This window comes from Lepidochelys kempii, chromosome 11 (assembly GCF_965140285.1).
Source record: "Lepidochelys kempii isolate rLepKem1 chromosome 11, rLepKem1.hap1, whole genome shotgun sequence".
NCBI lineage: Eukaryota > Metazoa > Chordata > Testudines > Cheloniidae > Lepidochelys > Lepidochelys kempii.
Genome location: NC_136390.1, coordinates 44,825,510 through 44,845,630, shown reverse-complemented (window position 1 = coordinate 44,845,630; position 20,121 = coordinate 44,825,510). Strand labels below are relative to the sequence as shown.

Sequence of the window (20,121 nt, the reverse complement as noted above, 5' to 3'; positions counted from 1 at the left end):
AAACTGTTTGCTAAGAAGAACATTATCAAACAATAAGGAGCTAAATTAACCCCTGCTGGCTCAGGGTAGTGTAAATTGTTTTAGGGAAGCTTAGCGCTCTAATGGGGTCTCTATAGGAAACCCACTGATGAAAGCTGCCGTAGGGATGTGCTGAATCAATGAACCTTTCAGCTACATACCCACAGATGCTTGCTGGCCAGTGTTACCTAATTTGGTGATTTTTCCATGGCTGATTACACCAGCTTTATAGCCAGAATCCACCACCTCTGTCCACTAGGGAACCCAGTCCGCTGTAAGTATTACACTAACTTCAAGATGAGTTTCCACATAAGAGATGCTGTATACCTTTCCATCTAACACAGCAACATTAGCAGCTGGTGAAGACTCTGTAGTAGAGGCTGAAGGGAATATGTGAAAGCTGGCATCCCTTGGTGATCTTACAATCTCATTCTGACGGTACAATCTGTGGTGGCGCAGTTTTGATACCCATGCATCAAATGAATCCTGGGACTTCACCTAAAAGAAGAGCCATGGTCAATTATCTGTTCATAAAGATATCCTGTTTCCCTCATCCTTTATAACTACTATTGAAAGCATTTCCCTTGTGAATGAAAAGAGAAGAAAAACTTGTTGCAACACTACTCACTTTCAGGTGGTAGATATGCTCTTCTGTATCAAGGTCTATTCTACGAGCTTTCTTTTTAATTGACATAACTGATAAGCCAACATCAATGCTTCCATGTACCTTGCCCTTCTGAATCTGAAATCAGAAGACATGTTAAGAGACTGGTAACATCAAATGCTTTATTGTCTCTCACTGAAATAATACTGATGTAGTTGTTTCCTGTTTTAGGGAAGATTTTAATGTAAAACAAGAGAAAACAGTACCCATCAGATGGCACACTAGGTTTCTTTTGAGAAAAAGAGTACCCTACTCCCCAAGAAGAGTTCACTCCAGAATCAGTTCCATTAAACAGCCTTGATGACTCACCACAGTGTAACTAAGTTTAAATGATCCATTTTGATTCTGTACAGAATAGACACCAAATTAAAAAGTTAAAAATTACATCCAGCTGATCAGTCAAGGCCCTTCATTAAATACATAACTCTTTAATTAATCTATTCTGTACTTTCATAAAAGTCAGGACAGGCAGAGTTCTGCTCTGGGATAGAACTCGACTAATAACCTATTCTCTGTCCATGTGTGCATTTCCCAATGGGAAAACCAACAGTCAGTCAAAAATGCACAGTGAATCTGAGGGCAGAATTTTGTCTGAAAAATTTGGTTAAATTACAAGAAATGGGAGAGTCCACAGTGTATTACATTTAAAAAAAGCTATAGAACACAGTCTTGACTAAATGCAGAAAGATTATCAATACAATAAACTTGCATAATCTTAATAAAACATGGCTACAAGAGTAAGGGGATAGTTTCATTATAATGGTCACAGATGTAGTCCTAATTTTTTCACCCATCATACTGTAACTGTACATCAGCTACAACAGTAAACCCAAAAATATGGTAAACATATTAGATACCTCTGCTATGGCAAATATCTGATAGAGGGCCAAATCCTGATAGCCTTAATTACACATTTTTTTCATGCCCATGACTGATTTAAATGGGGACACTTGTATGAATTAGGCGAGCTGGATTTGATCATTAGTAGCTTAATAAATCCAGAGGTACCCGATACCGTAGATATAAATGAGCAATACAGATAACTACGGAAAACATCTTCCTTTCCCATGTAGGGTACTGGAAACTTCTAGTTTGCACTTGCAGAGTTTCCCTGCCACTCTCCCTTTGGGAGAGAGGTTTTAGGCCTGGAAACTCATATATCGTGATGAATTCATTGGAGGTTAGGTTCATCTGAGCAAAAGCCTCTGCAGTGCCTCCTGCAGCCACCACCCTCGCTCCTCCATGAGCCATTCTTCAAAGGTGTTCCTGGCGACCAGCTCAACCTGCTCTTTTGGGGTAGGTCACTGAGCAAAGTGGAAAGCTATGCAAATTAATGCTGACCCAGTCAACATCAGTTCACCAGGATAGCCCCAGTGAGTTAGTGAAGAGACTATGTTGTGGAACAGCAGTGGTCCCCAGCATTACCCACTCCCACCCTCGGCCCTGCATCTTCTCCATCCATCCTAAATCCATGCAGAGCACACACAGAAGTCTTCAATGGAAGCAGCACTACCCATTTTGAGCCCATCAGCCATGATCTGCTAGTTTGTGCTGCTTTAAGAATCCATAGTGCAATGAGGTTTAATCACATAGCAGGCGAAGCTTTCAATCAAAATTTAAGAATGGCCTTCAGTTTTACTTACATCAATTGGTGACTTTGAATACTTCAACATTCCATTATCCAGGACAAAAAAGCGCTGCAGGAAAAAAAATACAGTTCCTTCTTAGTGATCAAATACAATTTTAACTACGTAAAATCGCATCTATTGAAAGCAAGTTTGTTATCCCTTTGCACCTTGCAGTCAAGAGTCTGGAGCCAGAAAAAAGCCTGTAAATGCAGTACTGAACTGACTATTTGCTTTCATTTGTTCTGGCAGCAACTATATTCTAGGCATAACAGAGAGGTCTCTCAGGAATTGCCCTGGGAATGGTTGGTAGCCCAAGATAGCTTCCTGCTCTCTGACTAGTTCAGAGAGTCTATGGGGCTGACGCTCCGGCTTACCATTTTAAAAAGAAAAGGAGTACTTGTGGCACCTTAGAGACTAACAAATTTATCTGAGCATAAGCTTTCGTGAGCTACAGCTCACTTCATCAGATGCATCCGATGAAGTGAGCTGTAGCTCACAAAAGCTTATGCTCAGATAAATTTGTTAGTCTCTAAGGTGCCACAAGTACGCCTTTTCTTTTTGTGGATACAGACTAACACGGCTGCTACTCTGAAACCTGTCATTTTTAAAAAGAAGGTCATTGATTTCTTCAAGCTCTCCATCGCTTTCTTCCCACCCACATTAGTCACATTCCACATTAATGGATTTTCTAGCTTCCTCATCCAGGAAAAAGGAAACCCAAAGCTATTCCTAGACCAAAAGGTAGAACCACCTAACTCTGTGGTCCTTTGATCTCCAGCTGGGAAGGGATCCATGCTGAGACTCACTACTCCACCACCATATGTCTCTCCCGCATGACAGAGGATGGGCAGAGAACAATATTCTCTACTCTGAGGGTTTGTCTTTACTAGGATAAAAGATGTGTTGTTAGAATGGATTAGCTAACACATTCTGAAACTGTAGCATTGACGAGGCAGTGGGCTTTATTTTAACCATCTTAGCACGTGTTGAAGGCAGTGTGCTTTCTATTCACTAGACTTTTAAAAGATGTTAACTAACGTGTGCTAACATCACCCCTTTAGATCATAATCTAGAGAAGCCCTAACACATTTTTAAAAACCCTAGTGTAGAGAGGGCAAGTTCTACTTTTAACATGTTAAAACAAATTTTAAAAATACACCTTTTACCTTAGTCTAGACAAGCCCTCTGAGGACACTGAGTAGAGAGGAATGACAAACTTCTTGTGTTGTGATCCTGTTAAATCTAACAACCTGGGCAGGGCCAGTACTTGAACCAGAGACCTCTGTAAGTACCTCATGACAGTGCTGCATGAAGTGATGCTAGTGACTCAGGAGGTAACACCAATGCCTCAACCTGGTATGTGGGGAACTGTGTTGCTGGAGACATTAATTGGAGGAGATGTACAACCAAATTATGGCCAATAAAGACTGCTTGGAATTTTTTGTAAGGATAGAGATGTTAGTAGCAGGTAATTCTGCCTTTCTACATTTCTCCCACACTTTCCACTGGATAAAAGTCTTTTCCCCCCATTTCCTATTCTAAACTGTAGTGCAGTTTTGAATATTGTAGGGAAAAAGCCACATCATTTCACTCCAAAGCATGCTGCATTTGGATACTGGATAAACTAATATACAAATTATACAAAGGAATCTCTTATGTTACCAAAGCATTTTGAGACCCTTCAGGATGAAATATGCTGCATACAGCAAATGTAAGCTGCTAGTGTATTATTAGTGCTGTACCGTGTGCTGCAATTACTGTCTTTAGGGAATTTTTCACCATCTCCCAGCACACTGTATTTTTTTTAGAGACTACACATCATATAGACACTCTGAAAAACAGTTTAATGAAACCAGTTCTTGAATGCAAGTTGAGAATATCATATTTGTATATGATTTGTAAAAATGGGATAAAGATCCAGGGCCAGACTGTGACCCATTTATTCACATTCATAAACAGATATTCACATGAGTAGACCCACTTAAGTCAATATAACTGTTCACCAATATGCGCAAGGGGCTGATAATTTGGCCATTGGAAGTGATACAAGGTTAGACTCCCTTAGATTCACTCTCTTGGAGTCCCAGTGAGAAGGCTGCCCCATCAGGGATGTCCTCCAGTGGCAGGCCGCAGCAGGACTGGTGTTTCTACCTCAGTTTCCCCTTTCTTCTGGAGTCCCCAGTAACTCTATGCAAGCTTTCCAAGTATAAATAGCCCTTTGTAAGGTTAATTGATTACAGGAGTACCACAGTCATAATCCAGAATTCCCCAGCATAGCCCAAGCAGTACATTCAAATTTGTAGGTCTCTCTGTCTCTCTCTCACTCATACACACACACACACACACACCCCTGCTCTCCCACCCCCGGCTACCTTTCCACCTTCTGCTTTCACCAGCTTGATGTGGCTCCACAGCTCAACTAGGCACTCTGACCTTTTCATCTTCCTTCAGGGGTACCTGCCCTGAAGCTCTCAACCCAGTTCTGCTCTTCGTCTGAGCTCCCTCTCTGGGTTCCAAACTCCCAACACTCCCTCTCTGAACTCTGGGATCTGGACTTTCTCACCTTTGTGCTATCTCCCATTTATAACACCAAGGGGCAGCCTGGCCTGCCTCATTACATCAAACTAGGTCACAACTAGATTGGAACAGGAGAGCTGAGCCTGATTCCATTTAAGGAGCCAGTTATCCAGTTACAATCCCTTACTAATATATAACGTGTTGCGAAGGAGCCTAAGTTAGTGCATATTGAAGTAGGAGATGCCTTGCTTTATGCTATACATTCTTACATGTTGTTTTTCTTGATAAACTCTTCTCTTCTGGTCCTTTAGTGTCTGAGTTACACCAACATAAACTCCCTTACTTTCAGGTGGTCAAATTCAGGATCATGCGTCAGCACTTAAATATTATGTTTATAGGCACTATTGGGGGGGAACCTAAAGAGAACAGGTGTTCAGGATTCAAAGGGACAAATGTGTGGAAGTTACATTTTGGTAACCACAAATGAGACTAAGTCAGTGTAATATATAGTGTGTGGGGAGGAGGAGAAAAATATTACTTACACCCACCATTTTAGACTCACCTATGAATACAGCCCACACTGCTTAGCAAAACCATGGTTAATGCTCTTCCAGAAAAAACTGCGCATAAAAGCAGGTCTTTCTGTTTCTTTCAGCAACATGTATTTTGTACTGGAAAATTACTCTGAGTCACAGAGAGGCGGGTCAGTCCTTGCAGCACACAGCTTGTTGCTCAAACAAAAAGATGATAATTGTTTTGACATAAATATAGTGACCTAAATCCAATAACAGCAATTTTGGAGCTAATAAAATTAAATACGGGCAGCAATATCTCCAAACTAATTGAAGGAAAGAATGGATTTTGGGCAGGTGGCCTTGCTTTTGTGCATTCATAGTTCCATCTCATAGCTGAACCCAGTCACCAGCCCAGCAAGCAAAAACACCAGAGGGTAGAGTGGGCAGGCAATCAGTGCAACAAAATGAAGGAGCAAGCAGGAGAGGTTTTTTATTTGTTTTTTACATCTCAGTAATAAGAGAACAGCCAAATGAAGCAGTGCAAACAGTGTGAAGTTACAGTGCAAACAAACTACTCATGGTGAACTCAGAGTAAAAATTCATCTTAAGTGAAGTAGGATGAAAAACTCGAATTGTTACAATGCACGGTAATGTGCCAACTGCAATGTTAGCCACAGTGAGCCCTCTGCTCAAACCCTATCCCCTGTGTTTCAACTGAGTAATTAGTCTGGCTCCTGTGGTGGGAGGCCATGGAGTGGAAGCAGCCATGCCTCAGAGCTACTTATTCCAGCCTAACGGCTTGTCTTCACTACAGAGGCAAGTCGACCTAAGTTACGCTACTCCAGCTACTTCACTGCGCTGCGTCGATGTGAGACGCTCTCCTGTTGACTTCCCTTATTCTTCTTGGAGAGCTGGAGTACCGGGGTTGACCGGAGAGCACTCTGCTGTCAATTTAGTGGGTCGTCACTAGACCTGCTAAATCGATCCCTGCTGAGTCAATTGCAGCAGTGTCAATCTCCCTGTAGAGAAGACTAGCCCTAAGAGACAGAGTCGGCTCCACAGTCCTAGCACTCCTATGCCCCTTTGGGTCTTAGTTCCTCCCTGCCTAGTGTGTGCACACTCCTCGTGTAGCCTCCCCAATCCGTACCCCACCTGGACAGCAATTCTGTTTCATGTGGGGCCAACTACATCCACAGAGGAGGGAGTAGAATTTGCCTCATAATAAAGTTCAATGAAAAGTGAGTTCACCGCTATTAAAAGATTTCACTGCAATACAGAAATGCAAATGTCCTTACTCTGACTGTAAAGGTCAGACTAGCCATACCAGGCAGACATCTATATCAAACTAGTGCCCAAATGCTGCATGGTCTGTAGAATAAGTCTGTCTCTCTTTCCCAAGATTGTGCTGCAAATTCAGGGTTAACCTGTGTTACGCCTTCTTTGGTGCAAGTCAGACGTTCGCATGATCCTTTCTCAGCCAAGAGGTACCCTTGCAAAAGTGTTTTTTATCATCAAAGTCTCGTGACTTGTAACTGAATGGTGGAGTGTCACATGCCCTGTCTCAACCAATGCAATTATTTAACAATGCATGGGCTTAACAACCAAAGATTAAAACACACACAATTAATTGATATTAACTAGCTTCTCCCAACAGACATTTACCTTGTGCCAGCCTTTTAAAGGCCATTTTCTTTTCTTCAGCATGAAACCTTCGTGTTTGTCTGGTTTCTGGACATTAGTCTGGCCTATTTTCAGCCCCTCTATGATTTCCCAGCTGTCAGGTTCCTGGTGGAAAAGTATAAAAATAGTATTTTAAATTTATAATATATATATGATGTAAAACTGTTCATATTATGTGGCCCAGATTTTCAAGTGCTCAGAACACACCATCGGGGACAGACTTTCAAAACTGCTCAGCACCCATTTAGACACCAAAATAAATGGGCAGATTTTCAGAAGTAGGAACTACTGAGTTTTGAGCACTTTTGGAAATCTGGACCTTATTTAGCGAACTACACTGAAGCCGCACTCTTTTAAAAATCTGGCACTATAAGCAGCCAAGAACTTTGTGTTGCAGATTCATACCTGTGTATGGCAGGACTGTGTGTTAAGAGACGAAATGGCATTTCATATTTATTAATTGTATATTAGTCCGGTAAATTCTGAAAGGGGTAAGCGTACAGTGGGCACACACCAACCAATTTGCAAGCAGAAGGGGAAATGCAAGATGACAGCTGGCTGTCCTAACTCTGACCATCTATTAAAACTGTAGACATTGTTCAACACGCCCTCCCCAATAGGAAATGTAGAAAGGCTTAGCAGATATGGTGGAGTCGTCAGGGGCACAGTCTTCCTGTTAGAATGTTTATACTTCCTGACTCACCAGTGGTCTCTACTTACAACCTGGTATTATTCCTTCTCTTAGAAACAATGGATTGTGTGAAGAACCGTACAAGGCACTCTCGTAGCTAAGTTATGTGTACATATTAACACTATGTTTGCATAGAATAGATCAAAACAGTGATCCATCCAGTCCAATATCCTCCCTCTGACAATGGCCAAGGCCAAAAGTCTCCAGAAGAAGGTACAAGAAACTCCAAAAGTGGGCAAATTATAGAATAACTTGATCATAGAAGACATTCTTCCTAACCTCTGTCAGTTAGTGCCCTGAAGCATGAGAGTTTACATCCCTTCTAAATTTTAAGGTTTTTTAAAATCCTCTCTGCTGTAACTGTGGATGGTCTCTGTTTTTTATAGAAATGTTTAATCATTTTTTGAATCATGCTAAGAGCTTGACCTCAGTGGTACCTTGTGGTCCAGAGTTCCACAGGCTCATTGTCCTTTAGGAAAATGTATTTCCTTTTACAGCGTCTCCCATTCAGCTTCATTGCATTATAAGACATTTAAATAGTAGTGTCCAATTTACTTTCTCTATATGATTGACTATTCTATATAACTCCATTATGTCCCCTATAATTTGTATGCCCATGTGAGGGCTCTTTAGTCCACTTTCTCCACACTTAGCAGCCATCAGGAATTACGACTTATATGACTCAAGCCAAAATTATGGCTTAATATGTTGAAGGGGAAGAGAGCAACTGAAGTATAAGGTGCCTATGCAAAACAGTTTTGCCCTTATTTATACCCCTTTGCTGCCACTCGGGTCCACAAAAGTCTGCTCTAGTTTAAAATGCTACTTGTGCCTGCATAATAATGTGCTCACTAATACTATTTCTCATGGCTTCACATCAGCGTTTCTCAATTGGTATGTCGCAACCTCTGGGGGAGACACAAAAGGCAACTGGGGGGTTGTGAGGCACTGAAAAATGTATTACAACTTAAAGCAAAGAAAACCCCACTCTCATCCTCCCCCTCCCACGCCATCCCTGCATACCCTCAACCTTCAAGATCAAGTATACGGTCTACCTCTTGAAACACACAAAAAAAATTATATTAGATAAGCTTATTTTTACCACAGATGCTTACTTTCATAGTAACCATAAGGGGATCACAAATTTTTTTTATTTGGGAAAGGGGTTGCTAGAAACACCTGTCTAAACAATAAAGTAATAACTATATCAAATGCCCATGCAAATGCATAGACAATTTAGTGTTGTCTCCAGAAGCCATAACTCACACTTTCCCAGTGTTCTCTCTTCTTGCATGTATGTATCATGGTTTTGAAGACCACCAGGTTTATTTTGACTTCACCTTATTTTAAGATGATTATTTCTTTCTCCCTGGTGTAGAAGAGCTTATTACATGTGTAAAAAGTCTTCCCTAATAAAAAATACTAACACCTGAGGGGGGGAAATTTAAACTAATTAGCCCCATGAGGTAAGTACAGAATCTCTCTCTATAGCTTTATGTCTACTGATCCCCACCTCATTGATTTCTCCTTCACAAGCTTAGCTGCAGGGAAAGGTCTTTGATCTGCAAGGTAGCACTGGCATTAAATACTTTTCAACAAGAACTCATACATATATTAATTTAAACAAATGGTCAGAGACTGGCAAATAAAAAGGGCCAGATTATCCAGTGCAATGCTCTGCTTTGTGCTTCACCAATGCCATAATCTGATCCTAAAGCCATCTTGACTCACTGAGAGTCACGCCAGTGTACGTGTGATTCTCCAATGATATATACGCAACACAGGGATTCTTCCATCACTCCCCCTTTCTGCTGCTAGAAGAGCAAGACAAAGGGGCATGGGCTGATTGAAAGGCGATATGGGGAAAATGGGAAATGATTGCCTAGGAAGGAGTACTGTGGAAAGGGATCTGGGGGTCATATTGGACCACACACTAAATATGAGTCAACAGTGTAACACTGTGGCAAAGAAAAGAAAAAAAAAGCAAACATCATTCTAGGATGTATTATTAGGAGGAGTGTTGTAAGCAAGACACAAGAAGTAATTCTTTCTCTCTACTCTGCGCTGATTAGGACTCAACTGGAGTACTGTGTCCAGTTCTGGGTACCACATTTCAGGAAAGATGTGGACAAATTGGAGAAAGTCCAGAGAAGAGTACAACAAAAATGATTAAAGGTCCAGAAAACATGACCTATGAAGGAAGATTGAAAAAATTGGGTTTGTTTAGTCTGGAAAAGAGAAGACTGCGAGGGGACAGGATAAGTTTTCAAGTACATAAAAGGTTGTTACAAGGAGGAGGGAGAAAAATTGTTCTTGTTAACCTCTGAGGATAGGACAAGAAGGAATGGGCTTAAATTGCAGCAAGGGCGAGTTAGGTTGGACATTAGGAAAAACTTCCTCACTCTCAGGGTGGTTAAGCACTGAAATAAATTGCCTAGGGAGGTTGTGGAATCTCCATTATCAGAGACTTTTAAGAGCAGGTTAGACAAACACCTGTCAGGGATGGTCTAGATAATACTTAGTCCTGCCATGAGTGCAGGGGGCTGGACAAGCTGACCTCTCGAGGTGCCTTCCAGTCCCATGGTTCTATGATATGGCTGGGACACCTTCATCTAACATTGATTCCCAGCTGCATTTTTCATCCTCTGAGAGTGTCACCATAAGTTACATAATGGACCGGCCCTGCACAGAGCAGCAGCAGGATCTAGGGAATGCACAGGTGAGTGTTATGTAAACAGTTGCATATGATAAAAATTTATTTTTAAAAAACCTAGGAAATTTCATTTTAAAATTAAAAGAACATTTAAGATTGGAAAGTGAAACATTCCAAAGTCAGCAAATGGCAAAGACAAGATTGCCTGTGCAACCTTCACTCTTTTCCTGTGTGTGCGCATATGATCTTTAAGAACATGGTCATATCACTACTCTCCACTGCACCCTGCCTTTACAATACACTTCAAAAAAAATACCAGAGGGGTAGCCATGTTAGTCTGTATCCACAAAGACAACAAGGAGTCTGGGGGGCACCTTAAGGACTAACAGATTTATTTGGGCATAAGCATAAGCTTTCGTGGGTAAAAACCCCACTTCTTCAAATAGCAGTTTTTTATGGAATTAATATGTATTGTTTGTTAAGAGGAGAATTTCTGCCAGATACTTTACATAATAACATAACAGAAGATATGGTCCCAACCATAAGGATCTTATAATCACTGAACTTTGTGCAGGCAGAGCTCTGCATCTGCATCGACCCTGTTGACTTCCAGGGAGCTCAAGATTCAGACCTAAATGGATGAAACACAAGATGCACTGAGACACCCCACCTCTCAGTTTTTCCCTTTTATCCATATACACACTCTTAGTACCCCTGTGCTTTGCCAACTACCCATCCAGAAAAGGAGTTCTGGATATGACTCTTTCCAGAACCCAGCAATGCTGCTCCAAAGTCAACCAGAGAGGTCTGCGGCAAATCAACCCAAACAAGGTTCTCCCTTCCCTGGGACTGTGTGCTGTTTCCACAGCTATCTTAGTCCCCACTGCCCTGGAAAACGTGAATTCAGAGTGAGTCTCTTATCCCCTGCATGTTATGGCATTAAACTACCACCAGATTACATGCTTCCTTATACTTAAAGCAACTCTTCCCCAAATTGCCCATGTCTCTCTCTTTCACCCCATTGAAAAAGAGAGCTAGGCATCCTGCATTTTCATTAACAACACATGCTTGTTTCTAGGTGCTTCAGGACATTATACTAATTCAAATCTTTCATTTTGTTAGTGTGAACCCTATTAGAAATTTTCTTCTCTGACAGCTAAGGGTATGCTTTACCCTAGTCTCATTTGGGGAACCAGAAGCTGTAGGACTGGAACTGCATCATACTCAACAGCCCACCCACAAAAGGTGCCACAACAAAGTTACTAGTTAAAGCATTTCTTTAAAAAACATGCAAAGTAGGCACACAGAGATCCTCCCTTCCCACACTGACCTTAGACAGAGAGACGGACTCAGTTTCGAGCAATTGCTTGCTTACAGATGAGTCTGCACTTCCAAAAGAAATATTTCGCTCTAATACATGAGCACTCTAAAATAAGAATAAAGAAAACTCAGTGCTCAGTCACAGAACATGTCTGCTGAAAAAACACATTAAATTATGAGCAATGGAGGGTTACACAGTTTACAGGAAACATAAATATGTGGCACAGTGCCCTGACTGGCTAAAATGAGTACCAAACGCTTGCATGCATAACAGCACAACATGATCTTTTTGAGTGATCCATTGCTGTATTACAATTCCTGGGCATGCTTTTTTCTTTCAGTGTAACCATGCAGGTTTCTCTGAAATGCTCTCAAGAAGGAATTAAATCTTACTGATTTCTAAACAAGATGCACTTTTACCCAGCAATGCCTAGAAAATGGTTAAGTGCCAGGAAAGGACAGATGCTGCCTCAGCTGGCTCTCATTTAGAGAGACTTCAAAGTGGAATACATGTTCTTGACTACATGTATTGCATTTTCCGACTAATGCATGAGAAAATTGAGCTGGAAACTTTAACTAATATATTTAGCACTTCAGTAACACTCCACACCTCTAAGGCTCTGTATACATGTGAACTATCTGGTCCTCACAACAACCTTGTGGGGTAGGTATTATCATCCCCTACAAAACAAAACAAATGTCACCAATATCACATTTTGCCCGAAGTTTTTGAAAAGCAAAACATTTAGAAATTCTGTCAAACTTTTTTCTATTTTCCAGCAAAGATTAAAGCCTATATTTGCAGGTAAAAAGCATTTAACTTGGAGGCTGGAGGGGGAGGGGAATAGCCAATTTTTGCCTGTATCAAATGTGTTTAGATTTGTGATTTGTTCCAGGGTGGATTTTACTGTTTCTGTCAATATAAATTGGTAGGGGTAATACCAGAACATGACAGTACTGGCTTTTTTGCACAAAATGTTCTATTCTTGTTTCTACCATGTATAAGTAGTCACCTCTCATTTATACATGAAAAAACTACTACAACAAGAGAATCCTGCAAGAGGGGAAAGTATCCAGGAAAGATATGCTCCAAACTCAAACAAGAGTTACATTTTGTTCTGTTAAATTTGTTTACATGCATTGAAGGTTCAGATTCCACGGACATAAATGAGGGCAGAAGCTGTTAGGGAATAGAAAAATACATACAACAAGATCAAACCTAAACATAACTAGAAGCTTTAGTACAATGAAATTTTTATTCGCATAACCTTGTGTTCACAATGATCACAACCAAAAAAAAGTACACACAGATGTTCATAGAAACCCACCCAAAACCCTTCCTCCAAAACATATATGAATATGTAAAGTATTAAATAAATGACTTTTTAAAAATATAATATCCAAAAATAGAAGAAAGAGTATGTATTGGGGTAGGACCATCTTTGGGCATAAGAGTACAGCAAGGGGGTAGGAGTCTCTGTAGTTTCTTTGGAAGCCTCAAAGAAAAGAGATCATATTGAGGTATATCCTTTTTATCTTAGTCTTCAGTCCTATTGTGAACACCATAAGAAAAGTCTCCCAGTTCCTCTTCCAGCTGAACAATACCAGTACCTTTAGCGATTCCATTTGCACTCACATTTATTGCCATATTTTTATTGACAGGCTGGCCTGACATCTTTTAGATCCCTGGCCCTCTTCCCTCACCAACGGATGTGGGAGCAGCCCACATATCAAATTCTTGCATACTGTGTTACTAGAAGCGCAACACTGTTCTTTATTTATAATTTAAAAATGTTTCTTGCATGCCAAATTCCTATCTAGAAATTTATCCATCCCCCATCATCACAGTGTCCCTGCGCCTAACAAAAATTACTGAATGTCTTCTTCTAATACCCCTTTGACTTTAAGGACTACCCTTCCCAATTTCCAAATTGGAAACTGAGTCCCCAAAATATTAAATGACTTTCCCATGGTCACACAGGGAGTCTGTGGCAGTTAAACAGAAGTCAGATTTCCTAAGTCCCAGTCTAAGCCTTAAGCACAAGATCACCTTTTCCCCTCTTTACTACCTGGGTTCTCAAATTTTTTCACAGTGTGGGTCACATCTTGATAGAAAGATTGTCTCATGGGCCTCCACTCTTGTCTTTTACAATTGTATAGACCATCCTCCCATCCACTCAGAATAGCACAGACTACCTCCATTCCCACTTGCAATCACAAAACATCCCCAAGGCAATTAATCACATGAAAAAAATAATAGTTAATGTATTTTCATCTGCTCTTAATGTCATTTAGCAGCTAGAAATGAGAAAGAGATGCAGCATCATGTGACCAGCCACCTCTCCAGGAACCACCAGCAAAAGCTCTGCAGACTGCAAGTGGGAAACTTCTGCTTTACAACATATAGTCCAATGCCAGTGCTCAAACTGAGCTACCAATCTGGGACAAACATTTGTGCATTGTACTTGTAATGCTGGTTCAATGAAAAATCCCACATCACATGCTGAGTAATCTCATGTGCTCACAGGAGTTTAGCACCTTCAAGTTACAAACTCCAGTAAAGAACCCTAATGAAAAATCTGAGGTTGTTGAGATTCCGTACACTTTTACATGACATCAGATTTAAAACAATAAACCATAAAACATGGGTCCAGTCATTTAAGGAGGTAGCAACTGTCTTTCTTGACTATAATAATCAAGATGATTTTCCTACTTTCTTAACTGCCAGTTTTGTTTGGCAGGCAAGAATCCTTCCGTTTTGAGATGGAACTTTGCCCACCACAGATGTTCAGAAGGGCTCATTTGGAACAGCCAATGCAGTAGGATGTTGCATAACTGCAATTTCATTTTTGTACAATATTTAGAATGGAGAAACCCAGCAGAACTTTGGCTGCCAGATTTCCAGCAACCCTTTCCATGATCTGTTTTTAACTCAAATGACTCTTTTGCAGCCCTCATCTTTCTAGATCCACTTGGGTTGAGTGGCACATGTATTAGCCAGTAGCACTCTAATGAAGACTAATTTACTCGATTATTTGTTTGGAAACAAGAAAATTAACTCTTTTCAAACAAAATTACCTTCTTTAAATTATTTCAGAAACTGTCCTCTACTTTTCTGTACAGCTCTTCTTTACAGTTATTTTCTGTCATGACTATTATACCTTGACACAAAACAACTACCTCTACTTTGCAATGTGTTGCTGGGATCAAGTCCATGGGGCCATTATTTAGTATGGAATGCTTTTCATTAAGGGAAAACATTTGTGTGTTATGCTTCCTCAAATTTACAGCTAGAAATTATGCAGATTGTCTGACGTCCTGAAAGATAGACATATTTGACAAGGGAATACCTTTATTTATTTATTTGCTATCACTCTGGCCCTAAATGTTGTTACTGAATTTTGGTTTAAAATATTAAAAATACAGACAGTTAAAGGAATAGACAGCAACAGTAAACTAAAAAGTAAGGTGAAGAATAAGGAAGGAAGAGGCCAAACAAGACAAGGAAACAACCAAGTTATCGGAATTTGAACCAACAGCATTCATACAACCAAAAAAAAAATGTAATCTGTGTTTCTAGGAGCACCAGTTTGCTTGGGACTCTCATCCCCACCTTATCTTGCGGGTGTGAGGAGAATTAATCTAGCCATCATTTAGTCTTGGGCTTCCTCTCACACCACAAAACTTCTCTCAGTTAACTTGAAGTCCTGGGGTGACATCCTGGCCCTGTAGAAGTCAGTGGCAAGATGGGGGCCAGGATTTTACCCCTGGAGTTTAATTGAGCTCTTTCTGCAATGCCCATTCCAAACCCTTCACCCTAACTGCAATCCCTCCCTCTACTTTATCCCAGGAATAATTTTCTAATGAAGCTGGGAAAGAGTGAGACTATCACAACTCACCTCATCTGTGATCACAAAGGGGGCTTAAAATACTCCATTCCATTGCACACAGAACCTCTAGCTGAATGAGACCCAACCTACGCCTTCCCCATCACTGCACCTCCCCTCCCTCAAAATTCCAAAGTGCAGCAACAGGAAGGTGAGCTTGTGACAAGCACAGTCCCTAAGGAGGATGAGGGCTAGTGAAGAGTTGATCCTTATGTTTAGGGCTCTATCAAATTCACGGCCATGAAAAACGCATCACCGACCAGGAAATCTGCTCTCCCCCCATGAAATCTGGTCTTTTGTGTGCTTTTACGCTATACGATACAGATTTCATGGGAGAGAGCAGCATTTCTCAACTTGGGGGTCCTGACCCAAAAGGGTGTTGCAGGGGAGGTCACAAGGTTGTTGTAGGCAGAGTCGCAGTATTATCACCCTTACTTCTGCGCTGACTTCAGAGCTGGGCAGCTGGAGAGCGGCAGGTGTTGGCCAGACACCCAGCTCTCAAGGCAGTGCCACCACCAGCAGCCGTGCAGAAGTAAGGGTGGCAATACCATACCATGTCAACCTTACTTCTGAGCTCCTCCTTCAGACCTGGGCGGCCGGAGGGGGCAGCTGCTGATTGGGGGCTCAGCTCTGCAGGCGTCAGAACTCCTACAATTACACCACCATGAAATTTCAGATTTAAATAGCTGAAATTATGAAATTTGCTATTTTAAAAATCCTATGACCATGAAATTGACCAAAATGGACCGTGAATTTGGTAGGGCCCTACTTATGTTGCGTCTTCACTACCTTTATACAGCGAAAAGCTGCTTATCTGCTCTGGAGAATAAGGCTGGAAAAATGTATTTTATATGGTCCCTTTAATCTTATAAAACTTTGTTTCTGTGTTGGTGTTCAATGATCTGAGAATATCCTCACCATCAAAGTGAATGCCTGCATGTTCCTATGCTAACCTGCCTCAAATCAGAGGGATGAGGGAAATCTCCTAGATAATGAAAGTAACTGTAGATGACTTAATGAATCTTATTCACAGAAGGCACAGATTTGATTTTCAAAGTGATGTTTCATGGGGAGGGAGGCAGGAAATGCAAAGTAGAATAAATCTGGCATTGTGTTTTCTTCCCAGTTTTGCTGCTTAATTATTTTACACAATTAATTATTTTAATTAAATTTACGTAATTGGGGGTGGGGGAGGGAGAAAGAGCTCTGCAAAGCAACTACCACTCACACTGCCCTACAGGCTCAGGAATTCTCCATTTAGCACAGAAACATACATAAGAATCAGCTGCTGGCTAATTAATGGAGCAGAGGCAACAGTCACTTTCTGTCTCTTCACAGCACTGCCATCTTCAGTGGCAATGATCTGAATAAAACAGAACCTGTAATCCTTGGGAGCTGCACACATAGGAAGTGGGAAAGATATTGTCTGAATCGAGAGGTATGAAATAGGAAGGTATTTACTCCCTTATCTCCAGAAGACTAATTTGTGCCTGTTTTACTAGCTTTGATGCATTGTCCGGCTATGTTGAAAGACGGTCAGGAGACCTGGATGTGGTTTAATTAGGTTGCAAACTTTCTTCTTAATTGTCTGGGAGAACCCGGCCATTAAAGGTGTACAGTGCAGGTACTTCCCATAATCATTTCAATAATATCCAGGGGATTCTGTCAGCCCTCCCCCTTATCCATCCTAGTCTCCAGCCAACCCCCTGCTGGGACCTCACCATCCCCCCCTTTAATGAGGGTTGAGAGGAAGCTGGAGCGGGGGGGGGGGGCACACTGGCTCCCTGCCATACCAGTCAAAGGAGTCCTGAAATCCCTGTTTCCGCTCCTTTTAAATAATATCTCCTTTAAATCCTTTACCAATCCACTTTATCTGACCACTGTATCCCTTCCTTATGGAGTACCTGCACTGGACATCCTCTCCACATTTACATTAATAAGTTGTGACACCATTGTGCTAACTCCCATTTCATGTTCATCCCAACTAAGCCCTCCCCCACAAACCCATTGTGGGGAAGGTGGAAAAAAACCCACTTCACCTTGGCCAATCTGGCGGTGAGGGGAAAATTCCTTCCCAGGTTCCTCTGCCCCCACGCAACACCCACAGCATATCTTGACAAAACCTGTATTTCACCACTTCCATGGGTGGGAGAGTGGATGCTGCTCCGCCTGGTCCAAGTAAAAGAGTGCTTTTCCTCCACTGCCATGGACCTATATAGTCCCTCCTCTCTTCTGGTTAACTGGAAGGGATGGCTCAGCATCCCTACATTGACCTGGTCTGCAGCTGCAGCAGAAAATCACTCTGAAGCTCTCTGGCCCCTAAAGGGGCACACAACTTTTCCAACAAGCCAGAAAACAGCTCACACGGCTTCATGTGTGGTGAGATCATTGGTACTGTTGGTGTAATCCAGTGACCCATGGATGTTATCCATGGAGATTTTTCCTAGCACCAGGGGTTTCATCCTCTGGGAGAGTTTAAACAGTTTCAAGATATCTAAAAAAACACATATTATTGCAGTCATATGAGGGACAGCAGTAAGAATATGAGAAGAAATAAATACAATTGCAGGTATAGTGACTCTAACCTTTCTTTTAATTAGAGATATTATATAAACTGAGTTTATCTGCATTGTTTCATCTGCAATAATAATATCTGTAAACAGAACAACCTTGAGATATGCTTCCCAGTTCTTATGCTGATTCCCATTTTCCTCTGCTTTCTTTTTGCTGATGTTGAAATAGAGAGAGAGAATCCTGAAAGTTATTTCAGGGGAAGGTTGAGTAGGAAGAAATGTAAGTGCATCTCCATCAATTTATTCCTCCTCCTACTCCTTTGTATTCTCTGGCAATCTCCCTTTTTTGTTATGATTAAATTACTGTCCCATTCATATCGCCATTCCCCTCTACTGACCCTGTATTCTCTGTCTCCATACCCACTGCGTACAGTCTGGGTCATCAACCACCACACAAAGGAATAACAATCCCAAATATCTTTATGGCTAACACATGCAAAGTTCTTTAGACCGTTTCTTCTTCTGTTAGCACATGCTGGTCTTGTAAAGTAACGTGCTGAGCAGCAAAACTGCCACCCGTAAACATTTTCTCCTTGTCACCTTTTCACTACAAGATAAATCTGTCTCCAGCCACATTTCTGTAGCACAACAGTAATATCCAGGTATGTGTTTCTATGTCTGTTCCTCAGGAGATGTTCTATAATACTACTTGTATTCCAGAAATGTCAAGCATATGTTCGTTCAAGTATCTGCCCTTTATGGAAGTCTGGTTCTGTATTATATGTGCCACTTTACTAGTGATGCGACTGCGTGCAAGGGAGAAAGAGTACTTGGCTTTAAAAGTACTTTTCTCAGATGAACTTTTAATAGGAGTAAGAGCTTTCACCTCTGGATAAAGGTTTAGAGAGAAATATCAGCAGAACTAGATAAAGCAAAAGCTACAACAAAGAACTAGCCTCAGCAAAAGGAACATTCCCTTATTAGTGTTAATAGTTTGTTTGGGATGATTTCCAGGTAAGAGAGAATCTGATCCTCTGATGACAATTTTCTTTTTCTGTGGTCCAGATGTGATATGTTTAACTCAAAACAAAGCAAACAAATAAGCTGGCAAACGCTGAATGAGAATTCAAATGATGGTATATGACAGGAAGTTTGATGATGATGATTACAGGCTCATTACAATAAAAGGATGGATAGTGCTTTTCTTAATAGTCTTGAGCTGGAAATTCACTCCATTAATGTTGATGAATTGAAGGGGGTAGGGGAAGAGAAATAAAATCCCATACATGAAAGAAAAATATTGCTTGATGTGCTAATTCAGTCGTTAATGAATGAATTTTAAAAATGTGGGAGGGCCAAAATCTCATATTTTGTTTTGAGATTCAGTTTTGCTAGCAGTTCAGCCACTTCATTCTTTGGTTCCCTCAAAATCCCTGAATGAACACACTATTTTTTCAGTGACATATTGCTATTTAAGTTATTTGTTTTAAGACCTGAGTCTCTGACAGTGCTTCAGCTTTATTATCAGTATAGAGAAGACAAAATGGAAGAGAACTATATGTCACAGTAATAATAATACGTAGCACTTAGAAGCACTGTCCATCTGAGACTCTCAAAGCTATCAGCAATTAGTGAACATGCTCGTTTCTTCTCATCTTTTTTAAAAAGGGATACATTTTATTAAAGGATGTCAGTCAATAATAACCTTAGACCGCCTCTTCACGTAGAAAATATTACTTTGTACTGCTTTATAATCTCCTGTGATAAACACTGCTCTTAAGGCACACTTTATAAATAGGTAAATAGCATGTAGACCAAACAGTTTATATTGCCACTGCTTATGAGGCAGAAATCTATAATGAAGTCACAAAAAATGTCTTCTGTACCTGCATCTCTTTTTATGACTGAATAGTAAGTTAAGAATTTTTGCAAATCCCAATATAATACAAAATATCACACTGTACTGTGTATATGTCCAAACTTTTATTCCAAGTCTCCTGGAAGGGAACTAAAATGCAGTACATTTTAAATGTTT

General features: G+C 40.8%; 1 protein-coding gene across 13 annotated transcripts in view; it reads right to left on the bottom strand.

Annotated features, from left to right (window-relative positions):
• The window catches only part of OSBPL6 (oxysterol binding protein like 6), a 223,187-nt gene that overhangs the window by 98,751 nt on the left and 104,315 nt on the right, over positions 1-20,121 (bottom strand). For 11 of the 13 annotated variants that reach the window (XM_073306022.2, XM_073306013.2, XM_073306012.2 and 8 more), the window contains 5 exons: positions 11,697-11,792; positions 7,005-7,127; positions 2,326-2,379; positions 647-760; positions 346-516 (listed from right to left, as the gene is read on the bottom strand). In XM_073306022.2, coding sequence (XP_073162123.1) covers positions 346-516; positions 647-760; positions 2,326-2,379; positions 7,005-7,127; positions 11,697-11,792 — 558 coding nt within the window. Of the gene's footprint in view, positions 1-345; positions 517-646; positions 761-2,325; positions 2,380-7,004; positions 7,128-10,906; positions 10,998-11,696; positions 11,793-20,121 lie in introns of those variants that run through there. The other 2 variants (XM_073306018.2, XM_073306016.2) reach the window with 2 other exon arrangements.